The sequence below is a fragment of the Myotis davidii genome, unplaced genomic scaffold, assembly GCF_000327345.1.
Source record: "Myotis davidii unplaced genomic scaffold, ASM32734v1 scaffold713, whole genome shotgun sequence".
NCBI lineage: Eukaryota > Metazoa > Chordata > Mammalia > Chiroptera > Vespertilionidae > Myotis > Myotis davidii.
The window spans coordinates 834,849-850,147 of NW_006285038.1; the positions used below are offsets into that span (position 1 = coordinate 834,849).

Sequence of the window (15,299 nt, forward strand, 5' to 3'; positions counted from 1 at the left end):
CTATAGAGATTTTTTTCCCCAGTTTTGCAGTTAAGTGCTACATTTTAAACTTACTACATGTTTCAGAAAATATTGTCCATATTACAACTGGTTATTTTATAGATTACTTCCCATTCACAGTGGTTGCTCTATTTGAAGATAGCAATTTAAATCACACTAATTTTACTAAACTACTTCTGGAATCTCATGGATTTCATATGATTGAAATATAAGGTTAATATAATTTGCCTTTCACTTTTTAAGATATATCAATAAAAAGGTTTACATCTATATAAATTGAACACTAATTTAAGAAAGAATATTTCTCAAACATTAAACAATCTTTAAGCATTAAAAATTTTATAAAGAAATAAAACATTGGCTGAAGACTACTTAGCAAAGTAGGCACTAAAGACCTTTTAAAAAAAATAACAATCATGATATTTTTCCCTTTTGACTATTAGCTCTTGTCACTCTCCTATCAATGAAGATTGATTCAGTTCCTCAAAAAAGACAAAAAAATCTTGTAACAGATATCCATCTACTCCTTAATATTCTGATTTCCATGACTATTTCATAAGCATATACATTAACATATTTTATACTTTCTTGCTATACATGTCTGAAATATCCATTATCATCTGATTTTAAGCAATCCTCTTTATCAGACTCTGAATTTAATTTTTCCAAGTATAACTTTTTCTTTTTTTTTAATATATTTTATTGATTTTTTACAGAGAGGAAGGGAGAGAGAGAGAGAGTTAGAAACATCAATGAGAGAGAAACATCGATCAGCTGCCTCCTGCACATCTCCTACTGGGGATGTGCCCGCAACCCAGGTACATGGCCTTGACTGGAATCAAACCTGGGACCTTTCAGTCTGGAGGCCAACGCTCTATCCACAGAGCCAAACCGGTTTCGGCAAGTATAACTTTTTCTAATGAATCATGTCCTTCATGGGTAGTCTCTGTTTTCATGCATAACATTAACCCATAACCAGAATAAAAAGGACTATAAAACAGACAGCATAAAGGAACGAACAACATTTCTAATACTCTACTTTATTTATTATAAATCTCATTTTATATATATTTACCTATGTATGCATATATTACATATATATATCTATAAACTTTAAAACTACATTCCAACACTAAATATAGTCTCGTGGCTTTTTAATTCATAAGTATTAAAATGTATAGCAAGATAAAGTATTTTACTAGAAATTAGTTTGAGTAGAATTAAGCAAATAAGTCACCAGCATTGTGTTTCTTATATAAAACCCTTAGCTCTGTTTGACAGGTTATGTTGCAGTGGAATTTCTATTTCAGGAAAACTTGTAATTGAATGACAATTTGCCAGTTTACTGTCAAGCACACCCACAATTTATGAACAGAAGTGTGAGATGGAAGAAATAAATTGTAAGGATTGGAATGAAGAAATAAGTCTAGTTAGCTATGGAAGATTTTCATGCAATCATTATTATCATCTAACTAGAGGCCCAGTGCACAAATTCATGCATGGGTGGGATACCACCGGCCTGACTGGTGATTGGGGCCGATCAGGGCCAATCGATGCTAGCCAACTGGGGAAGGGACTGTGGGAGGTTGGCCGGCTGAAGGAGGTTGGCTGTGGGAGTGCATTGACCACCAGGGAGCAGCTCCTGCAGTAAGCATCTGACCTCTGGTGGTCAGTGCATTGTCATAGCAACCAGTCGATCAGTTTAGTCAACCAGTTGTAATGGTCACTTAGGCTTTTATATATGCAGATGTGGTTAAAGGCCTTAAATTTTATATTGGCATGACTATAAAATATACACTTGCACCCCAGAAAATAATGCTATTAAGAGTTTTTAATGGCTATTTTAGACCAATGTTTACTTATACAGACAATTTGAGTACTAAATATGTTATTTTGATTGTCTCTGATGGTTATACTATTTATGGTGATAAATCCCATTGACTAGACAGGTATATAAAGCAAGAATTAAAAAGAAGTTTCTTGCTGAAACCGGTTTGGCTCAGTGGATAGAGCGTCGGCCTGCGGACTGAAGGGTCCCAGGTTCGATTCCGGTGAAGGGCATGTACCTGGGTTGCGGGCACATCCCCAGTAGGAGGTGTGCGGGAGGCAGCTGATCGATGTTTCTCTCTCATCAATGTTTCTGACTCTCTATCTCTCTCCCTTCCTCTCTGTAAAAAATCAATAAAGTATATTAAAAAAATAAATAAATAAATAAAAAATAAAAATTGGTTTCTTATTTTTAACCATAAAAGGAAAGAAAAGGAAAGGGAAGGGAAGAAAATCCAGGTAAAAGTAATTATTTTGAATTGAGAGAGATTTGAAGAAAATTTATGTAAATAATAATAATAATCAGAAGAAAAGAAAACAAAGTACAGATTTGAAATTATTCTCAAACACTAAACACCAATGAAACTCACCTTTCTATTCTGTCAAAACATAGTAAATAAAAATAGTTTACTTCACAAACTTAAAATAATGCAGTTTGTCTATGTATGGAAAGGAGATTTTTTGAGTTAAGGATTCAGTAGTGTTTATGAATTTTCTCACAGCATGCACTCACTAAAAATTAAATAATAAATACTATAATATGAAAAAATACATATTCGTACAGACTTCTTGAATTGTGCTGGCAAAGCCCTGTTCACTGACTTTACCGGAAAAGTTTATTTGCCCATGCCCAACATTCCCATGACAGTGAACTACACCTACATTATCTGAACCCAAAGTTTTGATCTTCACTATTTACTTTTTCACCACCAATCTTGAAATCAAAACATGACACACTGACAGTTATCAAATTAGAGGAGGGGTTTTATAATTAGAATGGTGGAATATGACTTGCAATCTTTCATTAGCAATCCTATATAATAAAGCGGTAATATGCAAATTGACCATCATGCTCTCACACAAGATGGCTGACCGCATGTGGGCACAAGATGGCCAGTAGGGGAGGGCAGTTGTGGGTGATCAGGCAAGCAGGAAAGGGCAGTTAGGGGCAATCAGGCCTGCATGGGAAGACAGTTGTGTGGGACCAAGCCTGCAAGGGGACCAGGCCTGTGGGGGAGGGCAGTTGTGGGGGACCAGGCCTGAAGAGGAGGGCAGTTGGGGGCAACCAGGCCTGCGGGGGAGGGCAGTTGGGGGGGACCGGGCCGGCAGGGGAGGGCAATTGGGCAAAATCAGGCTGGCAAGGGCACAGTTAGGTGTTGATCAGGCTGGCAGGGGACTGGTTAAGTGGTGATCAGGCTGGCAGGCAAAAGCGATTGGGGGCAATCAGGCAGGCAGGCAGGCGAGTGGTTGGGAGCCAGCAGTCCCGGATTGTGAGAGGGATGTACGACTGCCGGTTTAGGTCCGATCCCACAGGGACATCCCCCAGGGAGTTCCAGATTGGAGAGGGTGTGGGCTGGGCTTAGGGACCCCCACCCCCAGTGCATGAATTTCATGCACCAGGCCTCTAGTGGATGTATAAAGGTACAAAAAAAACCTGATGTCTAAACAAAATTGGAAAAACATATATAATTAAAGAGGTTGCTTTAATGCTGTGCTCTGGGCTATAAGTGTGATTTTAAAAATTCACTTATACAAATGAAACTGCTTCTCCTGTTTACTTTAGAAAATAAATCTTAGTTTAAATGAGTTCTAAGTTGAAAAGTGCTTTTTCTCTAGAAAATATGGGCTGCCTCATTTGTGATAGTGAGAAATATAAAACCCAGTGTTTTCCCTTTTTAATTGTTTACTGAATTTAAATTTTATGTTTGATCATAATTTTAAATATGTTATACCTCATGGTTGAAAAGTGTTTCTCACCATTCCAAATGGTTGATTACCTCTTTCCACTGAAGTGCATTTATTCACTGCATGCCCAACTTTCACTATTAGAAATCTTAATACCTTTTGCTTTATACAACAACAGTATCTGGCTATTGTGAATATTTTAATTGATGGGGAAACTGAAGCTCAGACAACTCAAGCAGCAATTAGTAACTTCATAATTTAACCCTCATTTTCGGACTCCAAATCCTACTCTTTTTATTACTCTATGCTGAATCCCCAATAATCATATTTACCTTTGTTCAGTAACTGTGTACATAAATTTGTCAAAACATTTCAAATGCAAAGTATGGGATCGGGCCTAAACCGGCAGTCATACATCCCTCTCACAATCCGGGACTGCTGGCTCCCGCCGCTCACCTGCCTGCCTGCCTGATTGCCCCCAATCGCTTTGCCTGCCAGCCTGATCACCACTTAGCCAGTCCCTTGCCAGCCTGATCGACGCCTAACTGTGCCCCTAAATTATCTTCCTATAAGTTATGTACATCTAAAATGCCAAGGGCCTCTGTGTAAATGAGTGTAATGGCAGTGTATTTTTAATACAATTTGAAAATTTGGTCCATTAAATATGTTTTCTTGCCAAAAAATACACAGGTGATACCAATATTACTATAACTCCTTTGAGAACAAATATAAAATATTTTATTCATAAATATAAAATGGTCCATATAATTATTAATGTATCTTTGTTACATTGAAAATAACAATCTCCAAAATATTAACCTGCATAAGAAGAATCACATGAATAATATGGGAAAACCCTTTAAAAATCAAAATGAGGATCAACTATAAATTGATTTAGAAGACTTAATCTATAATATAGAGATAGTAATATATTTAGACATTTGGAATCAATTATATAAAAATATCTACTGGCATTTAGGAACTCATAGTAATATACAGTTAATTTTTATTGTATTTTATAAGACCGCAGGTTAAATAGAAATGCTATAAGGAAACCTAAGCTCCAGTAAAGTACTAAATATTAAAAATAATTGATAAATCAATACTAATTGCTGATTAAAAATTTTATTTATTAAGAAACTGATACGTGGAGACTTGGTTGTGACTACTGTATAGTATGTTCCACAAATTTTCTACCTTGAATTGGTTTTAATTTGACTGTAATTTAGATACCACTGAAATTAAATGGTAGCATGGGAGGATCTAAAATGCCTGATCACCACTTCATGCTGGGGCATGCATTTCAACATGTCAGAATTATTATTTTCATAGCTACTTAAGATAGTTTGTTTCTCAAACCAAATTTATTTTATTTTAGTTTTAAGAATTACTTATCCAACTGAATTTATGTTGTGTAGGTAAAATATTATTTGGAGATAATACAATTAGAAAGTCAAATCTGAATCAGGAAAGGCTTAAAAGGATACAATACAAAGGTGTATTTTTATGTAATAAAACTTTTTTGATCTTATTACAAAATCATTGCTTTTTTCTGTTAGGCCACTTTATTTCCTCTATATTGGGTAGATATAGATTATATCCAAAATTATCTCATTTTAAGCTCCTTTCCCTGCCGGAAATAGAAATAATTCATACCCCATAAAACACTTCCTTACTATTTTACTACAGTCAATTCACTGATGTGCTATTTTTCAATGATGAAACAAGCGAGGCAATGCCAGAAAATAAAACTGAACCCTGAAAGTACTATAAAACTCAATTTAAGATCAGCAAGTAGAATATTAAAAATAATAATTAAATGCACAAATCTACTCGCAGCTGTGCACTGCTGTCTTTTAATGCTAAATAACCCCATCTGCAGATACTAGTTTCATGAAACTATACGGCATAAAACAAATTAGGTACCATTTTATTTTTGAGAGAGAGATCTGGCTTTCTTGCAGCAAAAAATAAATTTATATTTAAATACAAAGTAAGTGTTATTTTATTTATACTAGGATAAAGAAGAGGAGCCGTCTTATTTAAAGGTTCAGTGACCACATGAGTCAAAGATGACACGTCTTGCATTTCTGCAGTGCCATCGGCCTTAACTCAGGGCAGTGGGGAATCAGAGCCATAAAAATATGTGGTTGGAAAACTCAAGGGAATGGGTGAACCTAGAGAAAAAGAGGCTCCACAACAATTACTTCTTTTCAATAAAAGAGCCCTCTGATTTCTGAAGGGCACAGGCACTTTTGAAGCTAAAATAGGAAACTCAAAGTGTTGTTCACTATTAAAAGTGACATTAGATTAAAAGGGTAAGATTCAAGTTACTATGATTTTAATGGTTATTTTTAATAAGATATAAAAATAAAATATCTATGAATATTTAATTTTTAATTTTAAAATATAGTGTTCTAAGGTGAGTAATATATTCTGAGAAATGTTAATAAAATGTATAGCATTAAGAGCATTCATGTTTCTATTTGAATTAACTACATTAGAAATAGAAATTACAGATTTTTTATTGTGAATTTTATGTAAAACCTCTACTTTCAAGTTACGTTACTTTCTCAGTGAATTTTATTATAATGACAGCAAATGCACTATTATAAGGGGCAAGATACCATCACATTAATGTGTTGCTATTATTGTGAAAAAATTCATTGTTAGGACTCTAAAGAGAGGATGCTGGTCCTCAAAATATAAATTGGTTGCTGAAATTTGTATTCCAGAAAATAATATGTGGTCTCATACTATTTTAGATATTAATTATAAGCTGGCTAAAGTCACCATATTAAGTTTTCAAAGCACTTAAGTTTGAAGACTACTAAACGGAAATCATTAAATAAAACAAACAGATAAATGGAAAAATGTAACTGTGGCAATGCTCACCATTCCCTGAACAGTAGCTGATACACTACTGAGAATGAAATGAATTATTTACATAATAGTCTGAGGATCAAGTACACTAAGCCCATAGTATTACTAAACACTGTAGAAGCTACAGTTTCATTAGTACTCCATCTTCATAACAATCTTGTCCTAAACAAAGTGTTTTCAAGTGAATGCATCAAATATTATATCCTACTTATTCAAAAATATGCCTCTTCATCTAAATGTTAGGTAATAAACCCCCCAAAAAGGTTAATTAAACTAGCAATAGCAGACACACTGTATATGAAAAGGAGTTTCAATTTATGAAAAGACTATTTACAACTGCGAGTTTTTTGCAGTGTTGTGTGATGCAGCTTTAGGTAGCATGTCCAATTGCTGGAGCACTTCATGAAAGTAAAATATAACATCTGTCACATATGACCTTTAGAGGTCATAATATCCTTTATTCTAAACATTGTGCTATGAAAATCAACTTTTATACTGTAATTTAGTGATGATCACATCACTGCCATAGCAAGACAATGTCCATCTTTGCTTATTCAAATTACCACTTGTTAATGCTAAAGATATTTTGCTTCTATCACAAAATGCAGTTGTGTATACCAAAAACATTCTACACATCAAAGGAGGCAGAAGTATTCATCAAATATACCTTGATACGGAGCACTAAATCCACGATATCTGTGATTGCTGTCTGTAACAAAATGCAGTCTGAGCCAGTTTTTGTTGCTGATAATTGGTGGTGGTATATTCATTCCAGATAACCTGAATTATGGAAGACAACAACAAAAACATTTAAAAAGCCTTGCAGCACTAAACAATTTTACTGAGTTGGGACCCCTCCCGAATTTATATACATGTATACAATATCCATGACTCTGCATCAACTTTTTTATGAAAAATGAAACAGTTGTTTTAGGTATATAAAGGTCAATCATAAAATAGTGAAATTCCAAACACCCATTGTTCCAATTATGTTGCATACACTTATAAATTCAACAGTAACCTACATATGATTTTTGATTCACCCAAACTGACTGCATATGTAATAATAAATATAATGGAAACTGAGCTTAATGGTGCTGCTCATTGTGTTTCCAATGTTTGTATTGATATAGTATAGTTACAAAACAGAAAGACTTCAAAGCAGTAGTTATACTTTTTTCTAACTAATAAATTCTCACTATTTCACATTGGATGACAAACTTTACAATTCAATTTCATAGGATAGAACTATTTTAATGTAACTTCACAATACTATAAATTTTTATTATTAAAATTTCCTATAATGCACTGAAGGTCTGCTCCAATTGACAGACAGAAAACATGGCATTTTGGGTTTATACTTAGGGTGTCCCCAAAATGCATACACACACTTTGAATAATTACAAAGGCAGTATTTTTTTAAATGCATTTCATTTTCAAAATGGAACTATCAGCTGTTACAATATGTGTATACATTTTTTAGACACCCTGTATTTAGTCTCTACATAGCCTGTCATAAAGAAAACATTTCATAATCTCTTTAAAACAAGGCCCGTAAAGCAAGATCTTGAAACTATGCCCTATATGTTTCTAGGTGTATGTTACAAAGCCAACGTAAAATATTCTCAAAAGAAATACTATTACATAGTTAAGGGGAATTTTAGACTGAAGTGTTCTAATAAACAGTATGTGATGTATCTTTTCCATTCTGCAAAGCTTACACTTTTGTTTTGCTTCATCAGAAAGCAAATTAGGTGTGTGTGTGTGTGTGTGTGGTGATTACAACTCTTTTCCCTTACCTTATAATGAATGATCATGAGCTAAGTCATGGACATATGAAACCACCTTTATTGTATAAGTGTACCCCTGGGTATAGAGGATGGGCTTGGAAACATACTATAAAACCCAATTTTCTTGCATTCTGACATGAACAAGCTGGGTTTTATTCCAAACATTTCTCATTTCTCTTCCTTTGGAATGCATCTTTAACTTTTCTCTATCAATGCTCTATTTTCTATTTTATAGTGGTGTTTCTATTTATTGTTCAAGCCGCTTGGTTTTTCATATTTGAATTTAGTAAATATATGTAATTCACCTACAGAAGTTTAAAAATCAAATTATAAAATTTCACTTCATTGCTTTCAGAAAATATACAAGTTATGTTTACTTCTGTTTGCTTGTTGGTTGGTTCGGTTTAAATAGCAACACAATTTTAAAAATTTTGATTTGATATAATTTTATTTTCAATAGAGTAGCACAGTTCATGCCAGATTTTGTTGTACAATGTTTCTCTTTAATTCCCTAATTTGATAAGCATAAATATCTATTCACAAAATTTTAAATTATTTTTGACAGGCTGTATACATTTCTAAATATAATGAGTACAGAGTTTGGAGAGATCCAATAAATGAGAAGGACCCCAACAAGGACAACAAGAAAAGTAAGATAAGAAATAAGATTAAAAGAACAATAAAAGTGATAAATGCCCATGTATCCCAGGGACGTCAAAGATAATTTCACCAACAAAGTGTAGTTGAAACTAGTAATAGCTACTAAGGCCCGATAGGTTGGAGCCTAAATTTACCTTCAGAAATTGACAAAGGAGGAACTGAAGATATTAGAACTGCAGTAGCTGGAGTATAATGTCCCTGAGGTGAGGTGGATCAGATAATGGCAGATTAACATGGGTGGAACTAAGAAGATATTCCTGATACCTTCAGTGCTTCAGCTCATGAAGCCAAGTGGTGGATAAGCCAGTACACTGAACTGGAAAGCAACTGTGCCCCGCACCCCTCTGCTGCAGACAAGAAAAGCATCTTCACTGTTTCTAAAGCAGTCATATGGACTTTCCCAAGTGGAGTCACCTGCTACTTAAACACGATTTACACAGTATGACTGTATGGTTTCTGTAGAACTCTAGTAAGTGAATCTACTTATCTTTGTACCATATTTTACATAGTATCAGAGGAGATCTTGGAAATGGAAGATGGAAAATACATGCCACCTAGAAAGATTCAATTAAACTAATTATTTTAAAGAATCCTATATAAGGAAAGCCTAATATGCTATGTGTCCAGTCATCCAGTCGTCTGTTGAACCAATCAAAGAGTAATATGCTAATGGTATACTAAGGTCACTCAACCGCTTGCTATGATGTGCACTGACCACCAGGGGACAGTCAACTGGTTGACCAATTGCTATGACATACACTGATCACCAGGGGGCAAATACTAAATGCAGGAGCTGCCCCCAACCCACAGGCCCCAGGCCAGCCAAGGCAGGTGCCGGTTGCCCCCGCTACCCTGATTGCCCCACTGGTCGCCCCACAGAGGGAGATAACCAGTCGCAATGGTGGGGGGAGGGGATGGCAAGCAGGTGGTGCCGGCGCCAAGGCGGGTGCCAGTGGGGGTCCATTTGCCCCCCTGGTTGCCCCACAGATTGGCTCTGATCATCGGCTAGGCCTAGGGACCACACCCATGTGTGAATTTCATGCACTGGGCCCCTAGTTAATTTATAAAATACTAAAGGAGGATTTTTAAAATATAACTAATTGTTATCTCTTTGTCAAATCACCATGGTCATTTGAAGGCAAGCAGTTATGTGTGCATTCAGTAAGAATCAACACTTGATAATGAAGAGATTAGGTATATTCAATAATTATTTATGGATCACTTACTATATGGCAAATGTTATGCTAAATAAGCATTAGAAATAGAGTAGTACCAAGACAGATCAATCCGTGATCTTACAAAGTGAAAATACAGAAGAAAACATAAGTAAATGACTGATATAAATTCAGATGGTAGTAAATGATGTAGTAAATAAATAAATAAGAGTAACATGATCAAGAATGTCTAGAAATGGCAAACGTCCCAATTGATTATAATCAAAGCAGCCAAACTCATGATTATGTCTTAGATTACTAATCTGGCTTTTAGAAGAATTAAGCCAAAGAAAATTATGATAATTAAAAATGGTATAAATTTGTAACCTAACTATTTGTATTGAAGAAGAATTCAAAACGTGTCTTTTGAGTAATAAATGTAAATTAACCTAATAAATTAATAAGGACATTGAATTTCACTGAATATTTAATGTATAAATACTGAAAATAATATAGTACAACTTTCCATAATTAATATTTGCATAAAGTGTTTCTATTTATATAATTTTTCTTCAGAAATAACTAAACCATAATTTTTAAAAAATAGCTGCAATATTTTCTTTTATAGATAGTCCTTAAGTGTAAGAAACCTAAGAGAACCAACAGTCTTTACCATTTTTAAAAAGTCCCTAAAATTATTCTGACCTTATCCTTTGGATCATAATTCTCTTGTAAGATCCCTATTGCTATCACTGATTGATTTCTGATTCTCAACTTTCTCAAAACTCACTTGTAGCAACAAGTGTCATATCTGGTGCCTCTAACATTTGTTTTTTTAATCTTTCCAGTTCTCCTGCTCTGACCTAATTTTACTTCTTTCTCTTCCTCTTTCACTCTCCCACTCCCTACTCCCCTATTTTACCTCATTTAATCTCCTTCTTCCTGTGGCAATTAGATAAGATGCATTCCTCACATGCTGTTAGACTATTTGCCCTATATTGAACTATAATTAGTTGTTAAAATGCATTCCTTCATTTAACTCGGGGTCTTTTTTTATATATTCCTCTTTGAGGCTGAGTAAATATAATATTTTGTACCTTTATTTACTTTACCCTTAAGCATGCTCAGAGAAGCCAGCCTTAAAGTTTCAAGGTTAAGCTAATCTCCTTCTCTGTCCTCAGAGAGCACTTATCACATCATTTATATTCTATAGAGTAGTAAGTTTTCTATCAACATTACTTGAAAGGTAGGTTATTAAATCCCTGGTGCTGCACGGAATGATTGAGACATAGTATGTGTACACTGATATCATTTATCAAGAAATAAATTAGCCCAACCGGTGTGGCTCAGTGGTTGAGTATTGACCTATGAGCCAGGAGGGCACAGTTTGCTTTCCGGTCAGGACACAGGCAGGGTATGTGCTTTAATACAAAATTTCTTAAATTTAATAAGCATTCTCCCACTTCCATGTTTTGCAATAAAATAAAATAACATGCAATGAAATTATTTTATAGAACTCTAAGAAACCACTACCTGTATTTATTTCTTCATTTCTAAAAAAGAAGGTATTTCATAGTTGCAAGAAAATACAGCATCTTAAAATTGTCAAAAAGAAAAATGATTTTAAATTATGTTCTGCAGCATAAGTGGGAAATTTATTATTAGCAACAAAATTAATCCATTTCTTGGATGCCATGACAAGCACTAATATTCCATGCTATGTAATCATGAATACTCTTGTGGAGTGTACTGATACCCACATGACCAGGCTGAGCTTTTTTGTCACAGATGACTGTGTTCTTGGTTAAATATGCAAAAAGTCAGTGACTGCAGAACAGACAATCCTATGTGGTTTTAACAAAAGCATTAAGAAGCTAAGCACTGTGTTATGTAATCCAACTATTGTGAAACCAGATGTTATAAAATATTTGCAAAACCAATGAGAGAAGTGGCTATACTAAATTCCCTTTCTTTTTCTCCTCCACGTTCACCCACATACCCCCCACCCCACCCCCCGTTATCACCATCTATACCTCCACTCTCGTTTTCTACTTACCACCCCCCCCATGATCTACTTATCACATATTCTCTTATAAAAACTGCCTGCTGCAGAGAAATGTTTTCTTTTATATAAACACATGCTTAAGAAAATACGCTTATATTTTAGATAAATACGTGTGTATTCACCTACCAAAATTTAATGAAAATAAAAAAGAAAAAGTGAATAATCCTCTAACCATTTTAAAATTAAAAAGCAGGCAAAATATCTCCAGATCCAGGTGTTTTTAAAAGATAAATCTACTAAACAGATTAAAAAAATTAACAATTTTATCCATTCTTTTCCAGAAAAAAGAAGATAAAGAAACCCTTCTGAACTCATTTTGTGAGTTATTACTCTAATAATAAAACCAAAAAAAATCAGTACAAAAACAAACAAAAAACTACATACCAATTTCTCTCATAACCTTAGCTTTAAAAATCCTAAATAAAGTATTGGCAAATAAAATTCAGCAACATATAAAATAATTGTATGCCAGGACCTAGTGAGATTTATTTAAATTATATAAGGCTCATTCAACATTTGAAAATCAATCAATGTAATCCATCATATAGAAAAAATTTTAAGTGATCAAATCAATGGGCACAGAAAAAGCATTTGTCAAAAATCCAACACCCATTCATGCTAAAGACTTTCAGCAAATTAGGAATAGAGGGAACATCCTCAAGTTGATAAAGAGATACTAAAAAATCCTCCAACTAACATCCAACTTCATATTAAATAATGGTTTTGATTAAGATCAGGAATATGGCACATCATTCTTATTAAACATTGTGCTGGGAGTTCCAGTGAGTACAATAATAAAATAAAATAAATATACATTAAACAGAAATAAACTATTCTGATTTGAAGATGAAATGATTATTTAAGATGAAAATAGAAGCAATCTACAAAATAAACTCCTAGAACTAGTAAGTGTATTCAGCCAGGTAGTATATGCACAGCCCATGGACACACACAATAGTGTGATCAAGGCGTGGGTGGGGTGTGTCAGGGGCTGGGTGGAAGAGGAAAGCTGAGGGAAAATATGGGACATCTATAATAATGTCAACAATGAAAAATAAACTCAGAAAATGAAATAAAATATTCTTCGAATTTCTTATGGAGATGTTTGCTTTATCAAGCCTTATTTTCCAATATATAATAGAATTACTACTTTGTTTCATTGATTCCATCTGTTTTCATGTGTACTTAAAATAGTGTTTTAATGACTGCATCTCTGTATTTCCATGTTCATGGCTAGTACAAAGATCCATCCTCCTTATTTAATTTTTGAAAAGTTTTAGTTATGTCCACCTGTATTTGTTTCCAGACTTGTTATCAAGTTTCTAAAAAATAATTTTTGAAGTTCTGAATAGACTAGTATACTCACTTGGAAAGAACAAACTGGATAATGGTTAAAAATAGTTAACCACTGGCACAGCAGAATTACAAATCAATTAGAAAAGACAAGAAAAGTATTGGCCTTTTTTAGTTTATTAACTTTTTTATTTTTAATATTTTTATTGATTTCAGAGAGGAAGGGCGAGGGAGTGAGAGACAGAAACAGCAGTGATGACAGAGAATCACTGGTTGGCTGCCTCCTGCATGACCCTCACTGGGGAATGATCCCACAACTCAGACAGATGCCCTGACTGGGAATTGAACCATGACCTCCTGGTTCAGAGATTAACGCTCAACCACTGATTCACACTAACTGGGCCTTTTTTAGTTTTTTAAGGAAACTCCACACTTTTTTCCAGAATGGCTACACTAATCTGCATTTTCATTAACAGTTCCTCAAAGTTCTCTGTTCTCCACATCCTTGCCAACACTTGCTGTTTGTTGATTTATTGATGATAACTATTCTAACAGGTGTGAGGTGATATCTCATCTGGGTTCTAATTTGCATCTCTCTGATGATTAGTGACATTGAGCATCTTTTCATATGTCTATTAGCCATCTGTATGTCCTCTTTTGAGAAGTATGTATTCAGGTCCTTTCCCCATTTTTAATTAGATTATTTGTGTTATTGGTATTGAGTTGTTATAAATTCTTTATAACTTTTGGTAATTAATCCTTTATCAGATGTATCATTGCTAATATGTTCTCCCATTCAGTGAGTTGTCTTTTTATGTTGTTGATGGCTTCTTTTGCTGTGCAAAAGCTTTTTAGTTTTGTGACTTATATTTAAGTCTTTAATCCATTTTTAGTTTATTTTGCATATGGTGAAAGAGGGTGGAATTGTCTTGTGGACCAGTAATTCCACTCTGGCAATATACCCAAGTAAGCCTGATACACTAAGTAGAAATAATATATGCACCCCTATGTTCACTGCAGTATTTGCAATAGCCAATATTGGAATCAGCCTAAGTGCCAATCAATACATGAGTATTGACAAAATACATGAGTGGACAAAAAATAACAACAAAGAAAAAAAGCTTTGGAATATTATAGGCCATAAAAAAGAACTTACCCAAGTGATTTCACTTATAAGTGGAATCTAATGAAAAAAAATAAATTTTAAAAAATACACTCATAGATACAGACTGACAGCTGTCAGAGGGGATGGGTATTGGGGAATGGGTAAAAAGTACAGGGATTAATAAAAAAAATACACAGACTGCCAGAGGTAAAGGGGGTGGGGAGATATAGAAGAGGGCAAGGGGAAATATGGTGCAAAAAGAGACTTGGCTTTGGTAGTGAGTGCACAATGCAGTATGCAGGTGATGTTATAGAGTTGTACATTTGTAACCTCTATGGTTTTATTAACCAAGGAGAGGCCCAGTACACAAAATTTGTGCACTAATGGGGGGTGAGTCCCTCAGCCCAGCCTGCACCCTCTCCAATCTGGGGCTCCTCGGGGGATGTGCGACTGCCCAGTCGGACATCCCTCTCACAATCCAGGACTGCTGGCTCATAAACCACTCACCTGCCTGTCTGCCTACCTAATTGCCCCTAACCACTTCTGCCTGCAAGCCTGATCACCCCCGAACCCAGCCGTGGGCAAATTTCGGCCCACGGGCCGGATCCGACCCATTT

The 15,299-nt window shown here is 34.7% G+C and overlaps 1 protein-coding gene across 1 annotated transcript in view; it reads right to left on the reverse strand.

Annotated features, from left to right (window-relative positions):
* The window catches only part of LOC102765647 (CUB and sushi domain-containing protein 3), a gene marked incomplete at its 5' end in the record, with an annotated part of 698,415 nt that overhangs the window by 615,133 nt on the left and 67,983 nt on the right, over nt 1–15,299 (reverse strand). The window contains one exon of the mRNA XM_006755250.2: nt 7,283–7,395. Within this exon, the coding sequence (XP_006755313.1) occupies nt 7,283–7,395 (113 nt within the window). The remainder of the gene's footprint in view (nt 1–7,282; nt 7,396–15,299) is intronic.